This window comes from Chiloscyllium punctatum, chromosome 14 (assembly GCF_047496795.1).
Source record: "Chiloscyllium punctatum isolate Juve2018m chromosome 14, sChiPun1.3, whole genome shotgun sequence".
Taxonomy (NCBI): Eukaryota; Metazoa; Chordata; class Chondrichthyes; order Orectolobiformes; family Hemiscylliidae; genus Chiloscyllium; species Chiloscyllium punctatum.
In genome coordinates, this window is record NC_092752.1 from 21,817,086 (window position 1) to 21,840,409 (window position 23,324).

General features: G+C 40.9%; 1 protein-coding gene across 1 annotated transcript in view; it reads left to right on the forward strand.

The window, feature by feature from the left end:
• The window catches only part of jade1 (jade family PHD finger 1), a 136,051-nt gene that overhangs the window by 48,857 nt on the left and 63,870 nt on the right, over positions 1–23,324 (forward strand). The window contains exons 2-4 of the mRNA XM_072584067.1: positions 8,530–8,607; positions 14,133–14,218; positions 18,810–18,967. Of these exons, the coding sequence (XP_072440168.1) occupies positions 8,556–8,607; positions 14,133–14,218; positions 18,810–18,967 (296 nt within the window). The 5' untranslated portion in view covers positions 8,530–8,555. The remainder of the gene's footprint in view (positions 1–8,529; positions 8,608–14,132; positions 14,219–18,809; positions 18,968–23,324) is intronic.

Below are 23,324 nucleotides of genomic sequence, written 5' to 3' on the forward strand. Positions count from 1 at the left end.
AGCTGTCACAGACCAGGCTTTCCGGGTGTTTTTATTTGGCTTTTAGGTTTAGTTTTAAGCAGAATCCTTTAGGGTCTTGAAAGAGTTGGAAGCATCAGTGAATATCTCCTTGGTTCTACTTCCTCTGAATGTTTTTCTTGATGTTTTTTTCCTCTGGGATTGGAAAACTGCATGTAAGAATCTCTGTCTGAATTTGCCAAGGGGTGTATTTATGGGATGTTACTATATTGGTACAGTTAATTAGTAATAGGTACTGTGTTTATAATTTGGTTAGGTTTTCCAATTGTTAAGTTATTCTAAATTCAGTTTTCTTCTGTTTGTATTTTAGATTAGATTAGATTAGATTAGATTCCCTAGTGTGGAAACAGGCTCTTCGGTCCAACCAGTTCACATCGACCTTCCAAAAAGTAACCCACCCAGACCCTTTTCCCTCTGACTAATGCATCTAACACCATGGGCAATTTAGCACAGGCAATTTACTTGGCCTGCACATTTTTAGACTGTGGGAGAAAACCGGAGCACCCGGAGGAAACCTACGCAGAAACGGGAGAATGTGCAAACTCCACGCAGGCAGACACCCGAGGCTGGAATCGAACCTGGGACCCTGATGCTGTGAGGCAGCAGTGCTAACCACTGAGCCACCTTGTCGTCCCTGTTTGAATTTTAACTACAATGTTTAAAAGAAGATTGTGTTTTGCCTAACATTAAGTGCCTTGACTCGTTGCATTTCAACAAGGCACTTCACATCTACCTTGAAAATTAGAAAACGTTTGGATCCAGGCTACCTTCTTAAAATATATTGATGTTGTCTATTCTCGTCTATAACATATTTTACGTACTCTATTACATCTGCCACTATGGCAGCTGCTTTCTGCAGCATTGCATGGCATGTGACAAGTGTGAACCATGTTATGATTGTAGATTAGTCTTATCTCATTCAGTTTGTCAGTCAAAGGAAGATATGTTGTGTTCTTCTCATGTGACAGGAAAAATGTTTTGATGCATAATTTTAGTTTCTTCTTTTAAAACGATCACTGTCTTTAAAACACTTTGTTTACTATCATCATGATACGATTAAGATGGAGACCATAAGAAACACACCTAAAATAGTGCTTTTGTAGTTCTTCTCATTACTAGAAATAACTGGCAGAGAGTATGGGGCAGAAGATGTGAGTGGATTCTGGATTAGTGGTGCTGGAAAAGCACAGCAGTTCAGCAGCATCCGAGGAGCAGTAAAATCGGTGTTTCGGGCAAAAGCCCTTCATCAGGAATACTTGATTGTGAGTCTGGAGGGCTTTGTTTTGGTGGGTTGTTTAACCTTCTAACTTTTTTTCTTAAATTCTGGTATGGCCAATGTGTTGGTTCAGCTTATTTACTGAGTTGTGAACGTTCAGTGACCCCTTATTTTGTGTTTTTATGTTTATTATGTGGAGAGGACATTTGGGCAACATGCTCTGCTGTTTCTGCCAAACCTTTACCCTGGGAAGGACCCAGGGACACGCCAGATAAACTGTTTTCCTTTTTCTTCCTATTCATCTATTCGGGAAACACATGGCCTTCATTTGCCACCACCTTCAACCTTCTGACTCTGTCTTTCTCCATTAGAAGGCTTTAGTATCAAAAAGTGATGCTGTTTTTCAGAAAGTGACAGTGAAGCTGTACCAAGAGTATGTTTGCATATGTTTTACCATGTAAGTCATTATGACATCAGTAAAAGTGGTTTTGTTTTTCCATTCATTTTCTCCCACCCTCATTAAAGAGGGTTATCTTTGATTAAATTTTAACTTAAAGACCTCCCCCTGTCGAATTATTTTGACTACAAAGCCATCCAAGGAGGATAGACCTTGGATTTATCACTAGGGTCATTCATTTAGTTACACTCACCTTGTTGGCTCGCAGTAGTAATTCTTCTTAATTGCTGTCATGTCTTGTGGAAATTGAGTGCTTGGCATGCTACACGTTGGGTGGCTGTTCTCTGGTGGCACCTTCACTCTAGTGTGAATTAGTACAGGAGAGGAATGGAGATGGTGAAAGGTTTAGAGAATAGATAAGCTTGCTGCACACAGAATGAATGGAGGGCTGGGTTTGACATGGCTTTCCGGATCCTCCATCCTCTATTTGTAAGGGATTCCTGATGTATGCATTTTTCTTCTCTGTAAAAATAGGCTTTTCTTGAATTAGGAAAGCTTAATAGAGTAGGTTTCAAAAAAAATAATTAAAATATGAACACATGGGGTCTGCAGTAGGCTCTGCTTGTTAAGCTTTTCAAATTCATTCATTCTCGAAGGAGATTTTTCTGTAATGGTGTGACCAAAGTGTTATAGAGTGAGCATTTGTCACTCAGCCAGTCTAATGCTGGTCAGTGACAAGGACCTTGTAACCTCAGTAAGTTCAGCTTCAGCTTCTGTTAGTTTTTAATGGAATGGGAGGGTCCATTGGTGTGTTGCTACTTTTATGTGCTTTTGTTACCTGCCTGCGGTGTAATGTCAGTGGTTCTGTCAGTAAATCTGTCAAAAGATTTTTGAAGTTTAATTTCGTCCATATATTGAGAGAGTATAGTTATTTTCTTGGCAAGAAGTGGTAAGAGCCTTACTTATGATGCTGGCTGAAAGAAGTAATTATCCTCCTTTGTACCATGTGCTGCAGACTTTCTTCTCCTCAGTGTTTTTTTTTGTGGCTGTGAATATTGTCTATGAAACTAGATGAGGACAAATGTCTGCAGCTCGTTTGGCAAAGTATAGGTGCAGTGCAAGACACATAATGAGTTGAAATGATGTGGGCTATGATGAATTAGAATTCGTTAATGCTGGTAGGTTTCATATAAAAAGATATACAAGCGCACACTCAAGATCTGAATCCATGTTGGTCTTGCAACTCTCTCTGCTGGAATATTCAAACATAATCCATATTTACCAAGGCTGAGAATTAAATGTGAGGATCACTGAGTTGCCCATAATGTTTCATCTAATCGTGTGGATTGAAGATGGAAATTGTGGTTTAAAAAAGGATTAGGTATAACTACCAGAGTGTTAGGAGCTTCAGGAGTTTTGATCCAGTGACAGTGAAAGAATGATAATATAGTTTCAAGTCAGAATGTGAGGTGCACATCCAACACCAAGTTTACATCAGTTTAAACAGATGTATGCATTATGCTCCTCTTGAGCCGAATGCAATAACCTACATGGCTAAGTACCAAGAAATGGGAAGTGCAGTCTGGCTCAATTGCCTTCTTCAGTCATGTCTGTGCTCGGCAAGGCCTTCTCAGTCTTAAATTTCCTATATTTTTACCCAGCAAGGGATAAGCCATTCAGGACTGTAATGAGGAAGAATGTCTTCACTCAGAGAATTGTGAACCTGTGGAATACTCTCCTACAGAAAGATGTAGGGACCAGTTTGTAAGATATATTCTAGGGGGAGCTCTGTGTGGCCCTTGCAGCTAAAGGGATCAAGGTGTATGTAGAGAAAGTGGGAGTGGACACTGAGACTGCATGTGTCGAGAGTGTGGTGCTGGAAAAGAACAGCAGGTCAGGCAGCATCCGAGGAGCAAGAAAGTCGACGTTTCTGGCAGAAGCCCTCAGCCATGATCATATTGAATGGCGGTGCAGGCTCGAAGGGCTGAGTGGCCTGTTCCTGCACCTATCTTCAATGTTTCTACATTTCTATTCATGTTTCCTTTCCTAAAGGATATTAATGAACCTCAATGTTTTTAGGTAATCCAACAATTTCTCAGTCTCATTGAATGATGACAGTCTTTTCATTTCCAGTGTTTTCAAAAGTTGTATTCAACTTCTCAAACTACCTCAGGATTTGAACACTCACTCTCTGGATTGCTACTTGTATAGAATATCCTTCATATACCTCACCACAATCTTGCAGTATATTAGAGGTGCTGCTGTTGTTCTTCTGTCAGAGACTTTAATCTGGCAACCTCTAATATAATGGTCCCCACAGACTGCAGCTCCTCTTATGTTGTATTACAAGGGAATGCTGCAGCAATACTGACTTAATGTGTGTGTGAGGGCATGGGAGATGGGAATTAATAAAAAGAAGTAAATTGTGAATCAGGCTCTTGAGGGCTGCATTGCCTACTTCTGCACTTAACTCCTATGTTCATGTTTGTTAAGTTTAAAATTGAGCTGAACTCCATTCAGTAATGGAAAAAAGAGCACTGTAATAGTTAATCAGACCTAGAGCCCTTTATCCCCTATTAATGGTTGAGTTGAGAATGTGGCTTGCAACATTACCTCGTGTGTCCTTGCGGTCATTTACAGAAAGCATTGTGGGCAGAATTCCTTGTAAAAATGATCACACTGGGAGACATTATTCTGAATCCTCAAGTACCAGCAGTATTTTGTGAATAAGCCACAGACCATTTTTTGAAATGGGGGCTAGATCCCTTTCAACTACTTACTCCGACCTTGTGCAGCAAAATGTGCTGATTTGCTGCGTTCAGTCTATTGATGAGCAGCACGACTGGGGTGAAGTCCTGCCTAGCAAAGAGGTTTACTGTCGAACATTAAGGCAGGCAGGAGGCTGGAAGAACACAGCAAGCCAGGCAGCTTTCTGGGAGGTGGAGAAGTTGATATTTTGGGTGTAACCCTTCTTCAGGACTGGGGGTGGGGGGAGCTGCAGATAAAGGGGGTGGCAGGTGCAGGGTGATGAAGATGGGTAGAGGGTATGACCTCATTGCTCAATGGGAGGAATGAATCCAGTTGGTGGCTGGGACCAGTGGAAGGGAGTTGGGGGATGGAAAGGGAAGTTATTTGAAAGTGGAGAATTCAATGTGAGTCCTCCATTCGATAGGCTGCCCATGCGAAAGATGAGGTGTTGTTCCTCAAATTTGCAGTGTGATTCATTATGGCAATGGAGGAGGCCAAGGATGGTCATATCTGAAAGGGAGTGTGAAGGGGAATTAAAATGGGCAGTGACTGGGAGGTCCAGATTCCTGCATCTGCAGTTTTTTTTGTCTCTAAACATCATTAAGGAGTAGCCCAGTCAAGTTTCATACCTTCATAGTGTCTGTAACCTGGCTGCTAGAGAACAATTTGATGCCTTGCGATTGTTTCTGTTGCTGCTTCAAGTCCTCCTCAAATCTGGAAACAGTCCTGTTACACTTCTCATACAGACCTTTTACAAAAGGAATCCCCGTGAAGCCAACAGTTGGGCGAGATAACATTTACGAAACTTCGACTGTGAAAAAGCAATCTCCGTCATTACTGAATGAGTGGAGGATTTTTTTGTTTTGCATTGATTATTTTCACTCTGCTCCCTTCCTCGTACTGGCAAAAGTGGGATCTGTTGAAAAGGTGGCTGGGGCTTCCATATCCAGGTGCCTCCTGCCGTTTTCAAAGGTCTAGGAGATTTTCGCGACTCTAAGATGACTCAGGCAAAAAATCCTAAGGACAACATAGCCTTGTTAAAGGAGCAGCTTTGTCACAATATCGTAATCAGGAAGTCAATTAATCCTCCTTCAGATTACTCCCTGGTACACACTGGCTTTAAAGGGATCTTTCACGAAATAAACTACAGCCTTTACACAACTTCTGTGTCATCACACTGCCTCCTATTATCTTCATGGTGCCCCTTGGCAATATCATCAAAAGACATGACCTGTACACTGAAAGCACTCAAATCTACCACACTAAAACCTCTAAATCCCCTCAGAGCTTGTGTTACAGCTGGTGTACTGTCATTCTGCTTGGTGACATCCAGTCCTGGATGAGAAATTTCCTCCATTTGAAAATCTTGATGATCCAAACCATTCTTCATTGCTAGAAACTTTGTTCATTTGACAATGTTGCTGTCCAGTTCTGTGCCGAACCAGCTTATTTGTGACCTTTTTTGAGCTTCCGATCCCATTACATTGCCATCACAAAACCAGTCAGTGTTCCCCTCTCGTGTCAGCCTCCATCCCTGCTGCTGGTCACTTGCTGAAACCCTCATCCATGCTGTTTTTAATCTCCAGTCTTGAGGATTCAAATGTGCTTCCACCTTCATGCTCCATAAACATAAACTCATCCAAAGCACACTAAAGGTGCCACATACATGCAAATTATTTGAGAATTTGCATGACCACTGTCCTTACACTGACTTAGTTAAATAATGAAACATGTGCTGCTTGTTGTACCTTTGCTTCATTAATTAGGGAGCTGGTCCGAGCAACAATTTAAAATGGATTACCCATCTCCCTACAATCTTTCCTTTGCATGTTTTTGAGAAGTTCAGCTAATAAATTGATATTTTTGCTTTGAGCTGGTTTTCTTCTCCTTTTATGCCCGTTGAGAAATAGATTTTCAGATTAAAGACAATCTTTGTTAGAAAATATTACCTGCTTCCAAAGTTATGCTGCAATCAAGTAACTTCAAAGCCAGAAACCACTTAGAGTAATCTTTGGGCAAAACCTGGCTGCTATAAGTGACCAAATAAAATTCACATTTCCATAAGTTGGAAAAAAAAGGGCTGTTCTGCTGTAAGGATAGGGAGTCTAGATTAGAGTAGTGCTGGAAAAGTTCAACAGGTCAGGCAGCATCGGAAGAGCAGGGAAATCGACGTTTCGGGCAAAAGTCCATCATCAGGAATAGCCTTTTACAAGGATAGGGACCCTACCCCTGAACCAGGAGATACAAATCCTACCTTCTCCTGAGGTGTGTCGCAGAAGGTCTGAATGGGTTGATGAAACATATTTAAGGTTTGGAATTTGTTATTGCACTGCTGTGCACAGTGAGCAGGGATAATAATTGGTGTATGTTTTGTATGAATGAGTGATGAAGAATGGTGAACTCACTTGTAATTCATTTCAGAAATTACCCACTATCTCATGAGATCCTGAGTCATTGACCTGGTATTTTGTGATATCCCACATCAATACCTAAAGCTCGGTCTGAACGTTAACTCTGGCCAATTCACAATGGCAAGAAAATCCACTTTATTGTAGAAAGCACAATACCATTTGTTGGAATTGTTCCATGGCTGACGATCTTTCTCAGTGATGTTAGATTGAAGAAGTTTCCCTGACAGGAAAAGAGGTTGAGGGTAAATGATATACATACAGATAATGACAGGTTTACATAAATAAGACAAAACTATTGCCAGTGGATGATCGTAAAAGGACTAGGGATGCAGGTTTAAGGATTTGGAAGAGATGCAGAGAGAACATGAAGGAGATCTTTTCTGTGATTGGAGCAGTGATGATGTGGAACCCATGCCCACCAGGATGGTGAAAGTGAAAACTATCAATGATTTCAAAAATAAATTGGATGGGCTCTACAGAAAGCCAGCATGGATTCGATGGACCACATGGCTTTCTTCGGTGCAGTAATGACTATGATTATTGTCTGTACTGTGAAAATGGATCAATGGCAACAGTCTCATTTTCAGAATCTCACTGAGCTTCGTTCTTAGAGAATCCTTGTAAGGTATGAGAATTGTGGCAGATGTGAATGAGTCTGAGTTTGGATTCATTTGATTGTCTAAATATCCTTGGGCCTGTCGTTGAGAGTAGACAGATAGTTGAAGTGACACAGGAGTCTGGCCACGATAAGTAGTTAAGTGTCTTAATTTAACTGCTCTCAGCTTTAGTTGACTCTGCCTATTCAGTTTTTTAAATCAAATTGTACCTTTGAGCTGGCTTGGTTGATTAATCTGCCTGCCTTATTCTGGTAAAGAGAGGAGTAGATGGCCCCATGGATAGCGGCCTGTTCACAAGTCGCTACATTGGAACTATTGGCAGGAAGCGATGCTTATGGAAAGAGCTATGGCCCACTCTGTCTTTTGAGAGGAAGGGGGGGAAAAACCTAGGAGGGGACACAAATTTGCTTGAGTTTAGATTTCCTGCAAGTTGCTTGAACTTTTGTTTAGGTATTGCTTGTATTAACTGTGCTATTGGATTTATTTCAAATTGGCTGATAATTTTTATGATTATCAGGTAGCATCAGAATCAGGATAAGTCTCAGATCAGCTGGAGCTACCTGTCAACGTGTACCTGTTGTTTTGACTACACAATGGTTTCTGTGTAAACATGGCCCAGAAAATATACTGTAGCCTAACTGATGGATGAATACTGGCTGTCCAACAGTCTTCCCTGCTGTGGATGTGCTAACCCCATTTTTGTTCATGTTTAATGCCTTGGTTAATGCTAATACCTGGACTGCTATCATATTAGGAAAAGGAACTGTAGGCCCGCGCTTTACGTGTTTATCTTCTGACATTCTACTGTGTAATTTCAGGACCCAACAGTGACTTGAGTGATTCTGTTTATTTGCATTCTATTACAAAGGCAACTAATTGTATGCAGTTCCCCTGACGATACCAAACATTGCCTTATGCACAGGAATATTGTTTCGGTGCTTGCCAAACCTCATTGTAATTCAAGGTTTTTGTCCCTTCTTGGCTCGTCAAAGACTAGCTGCCTTTATTGACCTGAGGTGGTGAGGACTGTATGATCTTTGCAGAATTTCAGATCCGCTTTTGAGAACGGACCACCATCACTCCATTGACCCTTGACATTAACCTTGATCTCTTTCTTCACAGTTTTTGTGCCAGACATTGAGAAGATCATGAAAAGAAGCCGGCTTCCTAGCAGCAGTGATGATTCTGATGACAATGACAGTAAGTGTGTTTTTTTGGTTACAAAGAAAGTGTTTTTTTTAGTTACAAAGAAAGTGCCTCTCTGGTATACTAGCAACTATAAACTATTTATAAGAAATGAGAGAGGGGACCATTGAGCTAGTTCAAAGTTACTGAGTAGGTGCTGTTACCCTATCGGTCACTGCATTTATTCTGGTCAGATCCTAGTAATTGAAATACAGCTGTTCCTCATTTATTTTCACTAATGTGTTGGTAAAACAAAACAGCATTCTAAACACAAGGAAAACATCAAATAAGGATGGGTTGCATTCCTGGCAAGTAATTTTTATAACTAAAACCTATTAGCTGCCTGAAACCTAACTAGCCCCAAAACTGACTTTCTATGTACTACTGTTACTTAGCTTATTATTCTTTCTACTTTCCTCCCCTTCACTGCTTTCTGCTGGATGCTTTCCTCTTTCAAACCTCTAATGCCTTCACACTTACTTGTTCTCTTTTCCAGCCCCTTAACCAGTCCCACATTCCCTTTTTGAACTCTCTCTTACTGCCCTCTACCTGCTATGTTTGCTCTCCTCCATTGTCTTCTGCTTGTCACACCTCTCCTTGTGACCTCTTTGCTGCTTGTCAGTCCCTACCTCATCCACCCTACCCCTTCTCCCCGATTCCTAACCTCATCCCTCTCCTTGCCCTGTAAGCATGAGCCCTTTGGAGATTGATGGGGGCGGGGGTTCAACATCAGGAGAGTGGTATTGAGTATCGAGAGAGGAACAGTGAATGTGAGGGAACAAGGGGGCCAGGAAAGAGATGGCAAATAGGAGTAATGAGTTTTGAGAGAGGGGCAGTGAATGGGAGGGAATGAAGTGATCAGGACACCTGGTGAATGGGAGGAAGTGACGGGTGAGCAGACGAAAGAAGGTCGAGAGAGGAGGCAAGCAAAGCAGATATGATTTTAAAAAAACACTGAATGTTTACAGTTACAGCACATGGAGAAAATGGAACAGTGCTATTTGGGAAAGTTCCATTATTTACAAACCACACTAAAGTGAAAACATACTATAAGAATGATCTTTAAATAGAAGATATCTGTGGATATTGAATGGGTTATGGGGCAAGTAATATTAACAGATGAAATGCTGTAGACTAGATCCTTGTCCTATGCTGCATTAACTGCTTTTCGTCAGGGTATTATTTCGAGTTCAAAGATGGACGGGTTGCCTTAGTCTTGTTTACTGACTCCTGGAGTTGAACTCGTGGATGAAGAGTAAAGCCTGAGCTATGTCGGTCTCTTTGAACAAGTCACTGATATGAAACTGTACGGACTGTGACCTGAAGAGTAGCCACAGTTTGTGGAACTGTAAACACAGTCTGTGAATAACAAAGAAGGGAATTTGAGGTTCAGTATTACATCCTCCAAAGGATTGGAGAGAAAAGTAATTTTTGTAAGTTGTATTCTAAAATTATCGGCAGTAATTTGTTCCTACTTCTAATATTGTAATTTCATTTCTGTCCATCTATATGAATTCTTTACTGAATCTGTGCATTCTTTAAACACAAAAAAGCACATAAAATATTGTGTTATATTCGTACAGAAGGGAAGCTTTTATCGAATTTGTCATCTTGCTTAATTTGCCATGAACGTGTATCTCTAATTTAGGAGCAAATATCTGTAAGCCGTATCGGATTTCCCGCTGTGTGTAGTCTCTCGCACTAGTGGATGATTTCTCATTCCTTTCTCTTGTGTCATATTCCTCAAAATGTTAAGTATGAATCAGCTACTGTAAAGTAAGAAGCACTTTTAACCGGAATTCCTCTCATTACTTGTGTTATCTGCTTAACTGAATTCAGCTGTGCTTTAAATTAGTTGGCATTTCCTTTATTTGTGTAGCACAGCTTGTGATCTTTGATTTTGAGAAGTTCATGTGTTGTTTGATTATCCTTTGCCCTCATCGGAACAAAGTGAAAGTAACTGTTCATCTGAATGAAATATTGTTAAAAATCTCTTCCAGCAGATTTTGATATCTTTAAAAAATGTCATGGGAATTCATCTACTTTGATCAGATGTATTAAAAATATACATATTTTGCAGGCTCTGTAAATGGCAAGATCTTCCACAGTGATTAGATTAGATTCCCTACAGTGTGGAAATGGGCCCTTCGGCCCAACAAGTCCACACCAACCCTCTGAACAGCAACCCACACCCCTCTGACTAATGCACCGAAAATTATGGGTAATTTAACATGGCCAATTCACCTGACCTGCATGTCTTTGGACTGTGGGAGGAAACCCACACAGACACATGGAGAATGTGCAAACTCCACACAGACAGTCACCCAAGGCTGGAATTGAACCTGGGACCCTGGTGCTGTGAGGCAGCAATGCTAACCACTGAGCCACATGTTTATTGTGACTGAGGAGGAAAGCAGACTTCTGTACAAAGTGAAATTTAGTTTGGATTTTTTTTTCTTTGAGGAGAAATTGAGGACTGCAGATGCTGGAGATCAGAGCTGAAAATGTGTTGCTGGAAAAGCGCAGCAGGTCAGGCAGCATCCAAGGAACAGGAGAATCGACATTTTGGGCATAAGCCCTTCGATTCTCCTGTTCCTTGGAATTCCTGAAGAAGGGCTTATGCCCGAAATGTCGATTCTCTCTTTTTTTTCTTGGCTAATTATGTGTCTAGATCAATCTGTCCACATCTCTGTTTTTTAAATTTGTCTATCTCTCTCTCCATCTGTCATTCCATGAATCCCAGTACAACTCCTGTTTTCCCTCCCTGTAAGAATGGCGTAGCTTGGCTTTTGCTGCTCTTTGCAGTTTACAATTTCTTTCTCATTTGTCTGTGGGACGCAGTGAGCCATGCCAATTTTGAGTGGGAAGACATCCACTTTAACCCTGCACCCCCCCTCCCCACCACCACCATCAACACGGTGGACAGAGTCTTTCATCATGTCTGACCATCTCCTGCACCTCTGCCCTCACCACTTCCCTCCTCCCGGAGCAATTATATGGTTCCCCCTTGTTCACTCTTTCCACATGTCAGTCTACGCACTTAGTGGTTCATCATCTACTATTTCCACCACCTCTGGCAGGATACCACTTGCCAATCTATTCTCCTCTCCCCTCCACTGTCAGCATTCCACAACGACCATTCTCTTTGTGACACACTGATCCAATCTTCCTTCACTCCAAACGTTTTCTCACTCCGTCATGGTACCTTTCCACGCACTCGGAAAAGGTGTGACATTTGCCCATTCAGCTCTTCGCAGCTTGCTGTCCAAGATGTCTTTCAGACCTTCCAGGTTAAGTGGTGTTTCACATGTCCTTCCTTCAAATGTAGTCTACTGTATTTGCAGCTCAACAGTGCAGATTCATTTGCATTGACAAGATCAAATGTAAATTCTTAAATAAAATGGAAGGAAGTAGTGAGGAGCTGGTTTTTCAGTCAGAGGCTGGGTCTCTGTCATTAATTCACGTTGCTCCTTTCCCATGTTTAATGAACCTGTGTTTGGAGAAGAAGTGAACAGTTAGGTAAGGAAGTGGTTACAATGAGTGAGTTAACGGGGCTGTGTGTGTGAGTATATTGGAGGCCTGTGACCAGCGGTGTGCCTCAAGGATCGGTGTTGGGTCCACTGTTTGCATCATTCACCATATATACTCGAGTAGCGGTCTATCTCATGTAAAAGTCAGCCCCCTAATTTTGGCCAAAAAAATCTGGAATTTTCCATATATCTCGGGTAAAAGGCAACCTTAATTCTTCATAGATAACAGATCAACATTTGAGTCAGTCTGTTGGTTGTACTCGTCCACTCCGGGTTTTCAGCATTACCATAATTCATTGTGTTTGTTCTTTGTGCATTTAGAAATCAATTGGTCTTTATCTAATGATAAGGTATGAACTTTGACGGGCATGAATTTTAGCCACTCAAAAGTAATATCCATGTAATAGTTGACCCCGTAAATTTAGTCAAAACAATTTGACTATTATTCAAGTATATAGGGTATAATATAAATCATTTTGGATTTGAGGGTATGGTTAGTAAATTTGCAGATGACACTGAAATTGGAGGTGTAGCGGATAGGGAAGAAGATTACCTCAGAGTACAACGTGACCTTGATCAGATGGGCCAATGGACTGAGGAGTAGCAGGTGGAATTGAATTTAGATAAATGTGAGGTGCTGCATTTTGGAAAAGCAAATCAGGGCAGGACTTGCACACTTAATGGTAGGATCCTGGGGAGTGTTGCTGAACAAAGAGACCTTGGAGTGCAGGTTCATAGGCCCTTGAAAGTAGAGTCGCAGGTAGATAGGATAATGAAGAAGACGTTTGGTATGATTGCCTTTATTCATCAGAGCATGGAGTATAGGAGTTAGGAGGTCATGTTGCAGCTTTATAGGACATTGGTTAGGACACTTTTGGAATACTACGTGCAACTCTGGTCTCCAAACTACAGGAAGGATGTTGTAAAACTTGAAAGGGTTCAGAAAAGATTTGCAAGGATGTTCCCAAGGTTGGATGGATTGAGCTATAGGGAGAGGCCGAATAGGCTGAGGCCATCGGAGGTTGAGGGATGACATCCTAGAGGATCCTATAAAATCATGAGGAGCATGGATAGGGTAAATGGCCAAGGTGTTTTCCCTGGGGTGGGGGAGTCCAAAACTAGAGGGCATAGGTTTAACGCGAGAGAGGAAATTTTAAAAGGGACCTAAGGGGGCAACTTTTTCACACAGAGAGTGGTAATGTATGGAATGAGCTGCCAGAGGAAGTGGTGGAGGCTGATACAATTACAACATTTAATAGGCGTCTGGATGGGTATATGAATAGGAAGGGCTTTGAAGGATAAGGACCAAATGTTGGCAAATGGGACTAGATCAGTTTAGAATATACATTCAGCATGATTTGGACCGATGAGTCTGTGTCCATGCTGTACACCTCTATGACTCTATTTGTTTGTTTGAGTGTTTCAACCAGATGCTAAAGATCTCATGGACGAGGTTGAAAAACATGTAAAGAGATTTGGAATGAGAAAAATGGGTAAAATACGTAGCCAGTTGTTACAAGAGTAAAAATTGCCATTCATTAACCTCGACTTACTGGGAAGAACTGAATCACTAAATACTACTTAGTGTAGAGATGAGGAGCTTTGTTTTTGACTTGTAACACATTGGTACACTAATGTGATCAGATGGGCCAATGGACTGAGGAGTAGCAGGTGGAATTGAATTTAGATAAATGTGAGGTGCTGCATTTTGGAAAAGCAAATCAGGGCAGGACTTGCACACTTAATGGTAAGATCTTACCTTTCTGCCATGTTGCAGGCAGGCCAGTACGCCTTTGTGATGTTTCTTCTGTGTCCGTAGATACTAACCTCTGAGTCAAAATGTCACTGGCTCCAACCTGGCAGGGTTTCAAACAGTAAACTTGGCTGACGCTTCAGTGTGGTTTTTTTTGTCGCAGAAGTTAAACCGAGCTCTCATCTTCTCAACTCCGGTCTGATCCGAGTCCTTCCATTGTAATAAAAAATAACTGCTGTTGACTTTTTTTCGTTTAGGTCATTCAACATCCTGGTCTCAGCATTCCAAGTCACGACACAGAAGAAGCTCCACGTCGAGGCACGAAGACCGAAAACCATCTGAGGTAATCCCTTGTTCTGGTCTGAAATTTTCTCTCCTCTTCAACACTGGTCTCCTGTTCTCTTCTTCAGGAGATCTTGATTCTAATTCCAGCATATGTTTATAAAAATAGTGGCCCTCTGTCAGTCCTTTCCAATGTGTGGGCCTTGGTAATGAGTGTTGATGGACAATAGGTAGTTGGAAGGATGGGGGACAGTGGTCAGGCCAACCCTTCCAGTAGAGGTGGCTGCATAGTGCTTAGAAGATGCAATGCCAAATGATCTTTCTCCTCTGTAGCTTTGAGCCTTGATGTCTAATGCAAAAGTCAATCAACTGACCAGAGACTGGAGGTTGAACTTGCCTCCTCCAAATGACTTTGATGCATATACCATCTTGAGCCAGATGATGTGGTATCATCCTGTGTCCAGGCTACCTGACCATTGAGAGATAAAATCAGTCGTGGCATCTTACTTGTTTTATTTTCAGAAGTCTAGACTTGCAGCACAAGTTCCAGTGCAAACATCCAGGAGGTGGGATTCTGATTGGCCATGTCCAGAGCCTAATTAAGGATGGCTTGTGGGTTCCTGATGCTGCAGGCCCGACCTGAGGGATTGCTAACAGCCTTAGAGGGAGCGATATACACTGCTCAGTCAGAACAGGGTGCCTCAAAATGGAACATCAGTGCGATTTCAAACATAACGAAGCTCACAGCCAATTAGGCTCTCAAAATAGAGGGAAAGCTCTATTTTGAACTGCACTGCACGCACGCCATCATTGGTACCACCTTTATTTGTCTCTCCCTTGTTCAAAGTTGGGCAGTAAAACTTTTCTGATTGCCCCAGATAGAAATTGCACCTCTTAGACTCGGAGAGTTGTACAGCACGGAAACAGACTCTTCAATCCAACCCATCCATGCTGACTAGATACTCTAAATTAATCTAGTCCCATTTGCCAGCATTTGGCCCATATCCCTCTAAACTTTTCCTTTTCGTGTACACATCCAGATGTCTTTTAAATGGTGGTATTTGTACCAGTCTCCACCACTGCCTCATGCACCACCCTCTGTTTGGAAAAGGTATCCTTTAGGTCCCTTTTAAATCTTTTCCATCACACCTTGAACCTCTGCCCTCTAGTTTTGGATTCCCCCCACACCAGGGAAAAGACCTTGACTATTCACCCTAACCACGCCCCTTATGTTATTATAAACCTCTATAAGGTCACCCCTCAGCCACTGAATCTCCAGGGAAATTAGCCGCAGCCTATTCAACCTTTCCTTATAGCTCAATCCCTCCAATTGGCAACCTTCTTATAAATCTTTTCTGAAACCTTTCAAGCTTAACAGCATCTTTCCTATAGCAGGGAGACCAGAATTGAATGCACTATTCCAATAGTGGCCTAATTGTGCCATACTAATCAAACAGTGGTCCCAGGTTTGATTCACTGTCTGTTTTGAATTAGTTGATCTTGGTCACAATGGTGGTTGGTCTTGGGAAAGGTAAAAACTAACTGGGAATCCCAGTCCTGGCTGAATTTTTCAGAAAGTGGACCTGTGTGGATCTCAAAGCATGGTGCATGTTTGGTATCATGTCTCAAGTGGTGGTATGCCAGAAGGCTAGTAATCCAAAATCTCCTGCTGATTGTCAAATTCCATCCTGTTAGATGATGAAATTTGAATTCAATAAATATATCTGGAATTAAAAAGCCATGTTAACAGTGACCGTGTAATCAATGTTTACAAACACACCTGTTCACTCTTGAGGAAGGTATCTGCCATCTTTACCTGGTCTGGCCTAAATGTGACTCCAGAGCGATGTGGTTAACTCCTAACTGCCCTCTGGGTAATTAGGGGTGGACAATAAATACCAGCAATGCTCTAAGCAAATTAAAATAAAGCCTCCTTTGTTAACGAGCCTGTAGGCCCTGACGGCCCAGGTTCATTACTAAAGTATGGCCTCTTGAGATGGGTCCGATAAGTTTCGGGCACCGAAGGAATTTTGCCACGTTCTGGATCAGCAGCTTGAAGAGAAGAGAAGGAAACTGGGAACAAAAGACGTGGATTGTACTATTATCTGACTAGTATGTCTTCTGAGATTTCATTTTTCACATTAAACCAAAGTTTGTATTGCCATTTCCTCCACAGTTTTGATTCAGTTGTAACTGGAGCAATAGCATTAAAAACAAATTGTGCACTGGATAAAAAGATTTAGTTTGCATATTTATTTGCATTTTACTTTGCAAGCTCGTAGACAGAAAAAAGGGTCATGGTTAGGGTGAAACTTCTGCAATGTGCGCAGGACAACTTTCTGGAACAGTGCAGTTTTAGTCCTGCCAGAGAGGAGGCTGTGCTAGACCCCTTGCTTTTTCTGATCCATATCAATGATTTGGCGATGGGTGTTGAGTGCAAAATATCTAAATTTGCAGATAATGCTAGGGAGAAATTAGGGAGAACAGTGAATTTTCAGGATGGTACTGAGCAACTTCAGAGCGAAATTGACAACTTCGGCAAATTGGCAGACACCTGGCAGGTGAATTTCAACACAAAGAAATGTGAGGTAATGCATTCTGGTAGAAGAAGCCGAGAGAGACAATGCAGGCTCAATGGTACAACTTTGAGGGGGAGTACAGGAGTGGGGGGATCTCAGGGTTCATGTGCCTAATTCTCTGAAGATGGCCAGGCAAGTTGAAACATTTGTCAAGGCAAGTCATAGAACTCTTGGCTTTGTAAATAGAGACCTTGAATATAAAAGCAAGGAAGTGATGCTGCACTTTTACAAAGCAATGGTCAGACCACATTTGGAGTATTGTGTTCAGTTCTGGGTACCTGACTTAAGGATGATGTTAAAGCACTGGTGAGTGCAAAGGAGATTTGCTAAAATGATAGCAGGAATGAGGGATTTTAGACACAAAGAAAGATTAGAGAAATTGGGCTTATTCTCCTTGGAGCAGAGAAGATTAAGAGGTGATCTTATTGAGGTGTTCAAAATCATTAGCAATTTTGACAAGTTAAAGAAGAGTATTCTGTTTCCACTAGTTGGCATGTCTGTAATTCGGGGTCACAATTTTAAGGTTGTCACAGCAGGCGAGTGAGCTATGAGATGAGGACAAGCTTCACTCAGAGTTGTTAGAATTTGGATTGTGCTGCCTGGGAGATTCCATTCAAGGTATCAAAAGACAGCTGGATGCATATTTGAAAATAATGAATTTAGACAGACGTAGGACTGAAGAATGGGACTAATAATCATCAAAATTTCCTTGGAGAGTCCGTAAATGAAGGATTAATCATCAGACTATTGGTGTGAGCAATCATGTTACGTGGACAATAATTATCTAGGTGGCTAATGAAGTTGGTGTGTAAAGATGGGCACATCGGTTGGCAAGTGGGTGCGAGACAGTTGAAGGCAGGAAGTTGTGCACCAAAGTGTCCAAGGATATGCTGACAAAAATTGGAAACAGTATTTCTGACATTTGGGCTGGAGTTCGTGGTAAATGGTGGGATTTGTGCTTTGTCTGAGTTAGTGTGCTTTGGGAATCTTTTCACTTCTAAGAGTGAGCAAAGTGATCACAGGCAAACAGATCTGAAGACATCGAGAGGATAATCGGGCATGGGGTACAGGATAGAAAAGGAGCAAAGTATTAATGAGTCAAAGATGAGCAGAAAAGGTTGCGGGGAGAAATGAGCAAATAACGTGACAGAAGAAGAGCCATGTTTGTTTTTGCAGGAGCATTATTATACTGATTTTCATGAACTTATATTTTAAAAAAATCAGACTTCTTTAATATAAGGGTTACTACTATGCATTCAGTTGAGAAACCGACAGGTTTTATAAAGACGGTGAGGACAAGCAAAACAGTCAGTTGGTATTTATATAAAATAATGATATGTGGAAAGGTCAGATTTTGTGCCCTTATTTGCATGATCTGACTATTTCATGTATTCTTTAGGTGTATGTGATAATGATACTGAAAGTCAACATTAGAGAGCATTAGGGATTAAATAACCAAGAATTTATTCCCATTGATGGAATCATCAAGAACCATTACATCCTAAATTAAAGTGATTGACAAGGGAATCAAGGGTGAGGTGAGGACAGTTTTTTTTTATTTTACAGTTTAGGATCTGGGCTGACTGAAACTGTGATGAAGGCAGATTTGATTGTGCCTGTCCCAAAGGAAGTTAGATAATTATCTGTAGAGATAATCCGCAGGGTGACTGGAAAAACGCTGGATGGCACCAGCTCAGAGTGAATTGCCTCTCTCCTGCACTTTAACCATTCTATAATTCTTCTCTTTTATGTGTTGCAATTCTTCCAGCCTGTAGTTCATTTTATTGGTTCTCAAATTAAAAGTTGGTTTCTCCCTGCGTGGAACCGCTAGGCTTAGAATTTCAGATAAAAGTGGCCTTCCAAACATCTATGATCTCTGTAGTCGTGAGTTCCAATCTGGAGTTAAGAGAATCCTCATGGGTGGAAATGAAAATTCTTGATGTTTCATTGGCATAGACTTCATTGGTTTGGTTGCATTTATGTGATAATGGTTTAATGTGTAACCATTGTTACTTGGTTATTCTGGAACTTTGGAATCATTTACATGACTGTTTTATGTCTTTTTTTTGTCAGGTCTACAGAACAGACCTGATAACTGCAATGAAGCTACATGATTCACATCAATTGAACTCTGATGAATACTATATTCTGGCTGACTCATGGAGACAAGAATGGGAGAAGGGAGTTCAAGTGCCAGTTAGCCCTGAATCTGTACCTCAAGCGACTGTCAGGTATGGATGTAGAGTGCAGTGGGGTTGTCTATGTTCCAGTGTTGGTTTAAAATGAATGGGACCACGCTGCTTAGTTATAATTTTTTAAAATTCCCGCCAAATCTTCCTTTTAACTTTCCATCACCTCGGGCAGGAGGTTGAATGGGTTAAGGACGTGGTGTCATGGCCAGCTGTCATTCCGTGGTTTGGAGGTGCAACTCAGCATTGTGAGCACGGTTTCGATATCACTCCTCCTCCTGAACACTTTTCTTCAAGAAAACGCAAGGTGTGGGCAGTGCTAAAACATTCAAATGTATGATTGCTTTAGGTGCCAGACCACTTTGCAAAGTCTTTCACCCATCTCACTGGCATTATGGCTAGCTGAAGTGCAAGAAAATGACTTTTTACAGTCCATTAAAATAGGCTTAAATCTGAGTTTGATTAAGACACTCCTGATCAGGTTTAAACAGTTGTATTGACGTACCTTTATAGTCATAAGATTGAGCATTCCAGTGGAGTTTCATCAAAGCTTTAATGGATTTCCTAACAACTGGATCTGGGGGACATGACATGAAGTCAATCAAAGGTTTACATAAAGCCTCTTCAGGCGAAAGATAAATGGATTAGGTATCTTGATTTGGACCTTGGTCTCCCATTGCCTAGTAGCTGATAACATATTTGTTGCTGCTGACATTTCGTTGATCAACAGCAGTTCCACCCAAATTAGAAAAACAATGACACTTGTGGAATTTTCTCTTGAACGGCAAAAGATGCAGAAGTAAAGCAGAGGGTGAAAAGTAATCCACGACATGAACAATCCCGTTGCCAACTCTGGTCAGAGGTTTTCCTAAAGGTTGCTTCCAGCTGCTCCACCCAGACAAACAGTTCTTCTACCACCACCACCCTGTGTCCCCATTCCCACATCTTATGGTTTATAAATATTAAATACTTAATTAAGTTGAAAAAAGACCAATCAATGTTACAAACTCCACTTGTGCCCCTCGAGCCAGTACGTTTAGCTGCCAAAACCAAATCAAGTAGTATCATGGATCACACATACGTTCTCCAGTGGGAAAACCTGTTGTACTCAAAAAAATGTTTGTTGTAAAGTTAGAGTTTCTACAGCATTGAAAGGGGCCCTTCAGCCCATCATGTCCATGGCAGTTGTCAAAATTGCAACTATTCTAATCCTATTCCAGCAATTGGGTCACAGCTTTGTATGTTATAGCATTTCAAATGTTAAGGCATTCAGGTGTTATGCTTCTGATCTTTGATTCATGTGAGAAAGTATTCGTGTAGTGAGTTGTTTCATTCTAATACAGCCCGAACTGCACAGTGAAGACATTAAAGCACTTATTTTGTCATTTTCTCTTGGGATGAAGGCACCTGGAGGATGGCAGTATTTATCCGTACTGCTTCAGTCAGGACCATTTGCATAGTTCTGTTTACCTTACTAGGTCAAGTCTGGGTCAAGAGTGATTAGAGGGTCGGGGTGGGGGGGGGGGAGGTGGGCGCAGAGGGCGCGGAAATGGTAGCAGTGTGTATTCAATGAAATTTTGTTTTAAACTTGATGTCTGGGTAATGAGTTTACCATAAACATATCAGCAAGGCTTCACTTCTTACCCCCTACACCATTGGCTCCGGACAACCCTTTCCCCAAGTTTATTCTTGGCATAATTTGCAGATTTGGGGTATGTTATCACATGTATGCCTGCTGCTTTGATTGCCATGACCCTACATCTGTACAGCAAACGTATGTTATCTGACTAATTATCAGACTAATTGACTAAGATGCTGCAAGTCTTGAAGATTTCCTGAATGCCATATCTCTGACAGTGAGTACCATCCTCTTCTTAGCTGAACTAGCCTCTGCTCAGCTTTTCAGTTTGAAGCTCAAATTCTCTCCATTGCTAAATCTGAATACGCCTACCAAAACTTAGCAACACAACTCTCCAAACCTGTTCCACTGATTGTACACTCATCTGTATTCCCCTTACTCTTAACTCAGCAATGCCTTCAGCAGCCTCTGCCCTTTGCTGCTCTGAATTCGGTGTCAAAACCCTCAGCAGCTTTACCTCTTCCTTCAAGGCTCTCCATAATTCCCTTTCTTTGTGAAGACTTTGATTACCTCTTGATATCTCCTTCATTAGTTTGGCATCTGTATATTTTTGATTATTTCCTTTGAAGCAATATGAGGCATTTTTCTGCATTAAAGATACTGTATTAATGTAAGTTGCTGGGCAGGATAAAATTCAACAATGATTTTGCGTACTGAACTCTTTGAAACATCAAATCAAATGGTGAACCAGACTAGAGCATTGGGCCTGAATTTTTATGCTATGACACATAAGATTAAATATGGTGCTGGAGGCCTGCATTTGACCTGAGCTAAACCAGGCTTCATCTATTTGGCCAAGAGGACCAGGGAGAGTTGTGACTTTTCACAATGCGTTCAAACGTTCATGCTACAGCACACATTCCTAAATCAGATTCTATTTTCATTCATGGGATGTACAAAATATATAGCTTTAGTCTAGTCAGGAGAAGGTCTAAACTTTTCCCAGAGTTCTTTGGAGAGGTGGAATACCCTTTTTTTTGGAGAGGTAAGGTACCCTTAAAAAGAAATTAAGTGTATTTTGGGAGACGTAAGGTGTCCTTTAGGAAATTGTTAGAAGTAGATTTGAGCATGCATAAAAAAATTGATGTCAAGCTCGTTGGAGATTTTGAGGGAGCTATCATTGTATAAATATTTGCAAAAATCAATTTGCCGTGTTCTTAAAAAAACAGTACTTTCTGTTTCACCCTGGTGACATAAATCTGAGGGTTCTCTTTATAGGATTAGCGCTGCATGACTAATCCAACCTATAATCATCACATTGGGATGCTATTAGTTCACAGTATGATTGGCAGCTCCAAGTGGTTATCAAGTCTTTGAAGTAGCACTGTGAATACAAATGTTTTTTTTTAAATAAAGGGTTTTGGGAAGTTACATGTAGCAAGTGGTGCTACTAATGGTGTTGCTCTGTATAGTTGTATCACTGAATTGACTGTCCAGATTATAAAGTGAAGTACTGAGTGGAATTTGGACCCACTAACATCCAATACAGAAGTGGAAATTTGATCGTAAAGTGAAACTGACATCAGTTAGAGTTATCAACATACTGTCAATTTATAAGTAACTCTAGGTTAGAAATGGTTAACTGTTAGTTAAACACTAGGTTAGACGTGTAGAGTGGGACACTTGGAACTGGAAGAGATCTTGAGCTGAATTCATAGACATTATAGTCATACAAAGATTTCTTTGTTATTTCCCTTGCTCATTCTTCATCTTGTAGAAACAGTTTATAAAGAATAATTTCTGAACTCGCTCCTCAATTCCATACACCATGAATTTTAAATGATGGAACTGTGGATTGTACCTTTATTTTCAGCAGGAACGTAGTGCGGGTGCTAGCAGACTGACTGCCATACGCTTCACTAACTTCACATTCCATTGACTTTAATGGAACATACACTTTCCATTTTGCTTCCTAATGGCATTTTCCAATTTAGTTTGAGCTTGGATAATTGTGGTTAATGATCCAAGACCTGGATCTGCCTTTGTTTATTGGCTTTCCACTTACTAATTTACTTTACCTCTGCTCAGCACACGTCTTCAGGCAAGGTCCATGCTTTGTTATGTCACTCCTAATGGCAATGTAGAAGCAATGCATAAAAAGAGCTTCTATAACTCTGACATTTCTTTAGAAAATAAGGATCCCCCACCTGTTTCAAAGGTTATCATTGGCAGCTTCTAAAGCTCAACTGGATCGTATGAAATCAGTTCTTTTCAACACTTCTTCATTTTACACAGAAAGCTTGATACAACACCTGGAAGTGCTTTAACATTTGCTGGTATCACTGTATTAGAATTGCTTTAACACTTGCAGATATCACTGTATTAGAATTGCTTTAACACTTGCTGGTATCACTGTATTAGAATTGCTTTAACACTTGCTGGCATTGCCGTATTAGAATTGCTTCTATAATGTTACATTCTTTTCTCTTGAGGAAATTCCTGATTCAATTCATGTCTTTTGTTGAGAAACCTGGGTGAAGGCTGGATACCACTAGGGCTGCAAAGAGTAGATTGAAACAAAACAGAATAAGCACACATTTCCCAATATCTCTTGTTTTTTGTCATCCCTGTCTCCTGAAAGATTAACTTTTTGTTAGGTTTCTGTTCTGAGCATTGCATTCATGTGCATTTGCATTAACACCAACGAAAAGGGAGATTTAGGTTTCTGTAGCACCTTACATAACAACTGGATCTTCCAAAACATGTAAAGTTGATAAATACATTTTGAGGTTTTAAAAAAAAATTAAATTACTGTGAATG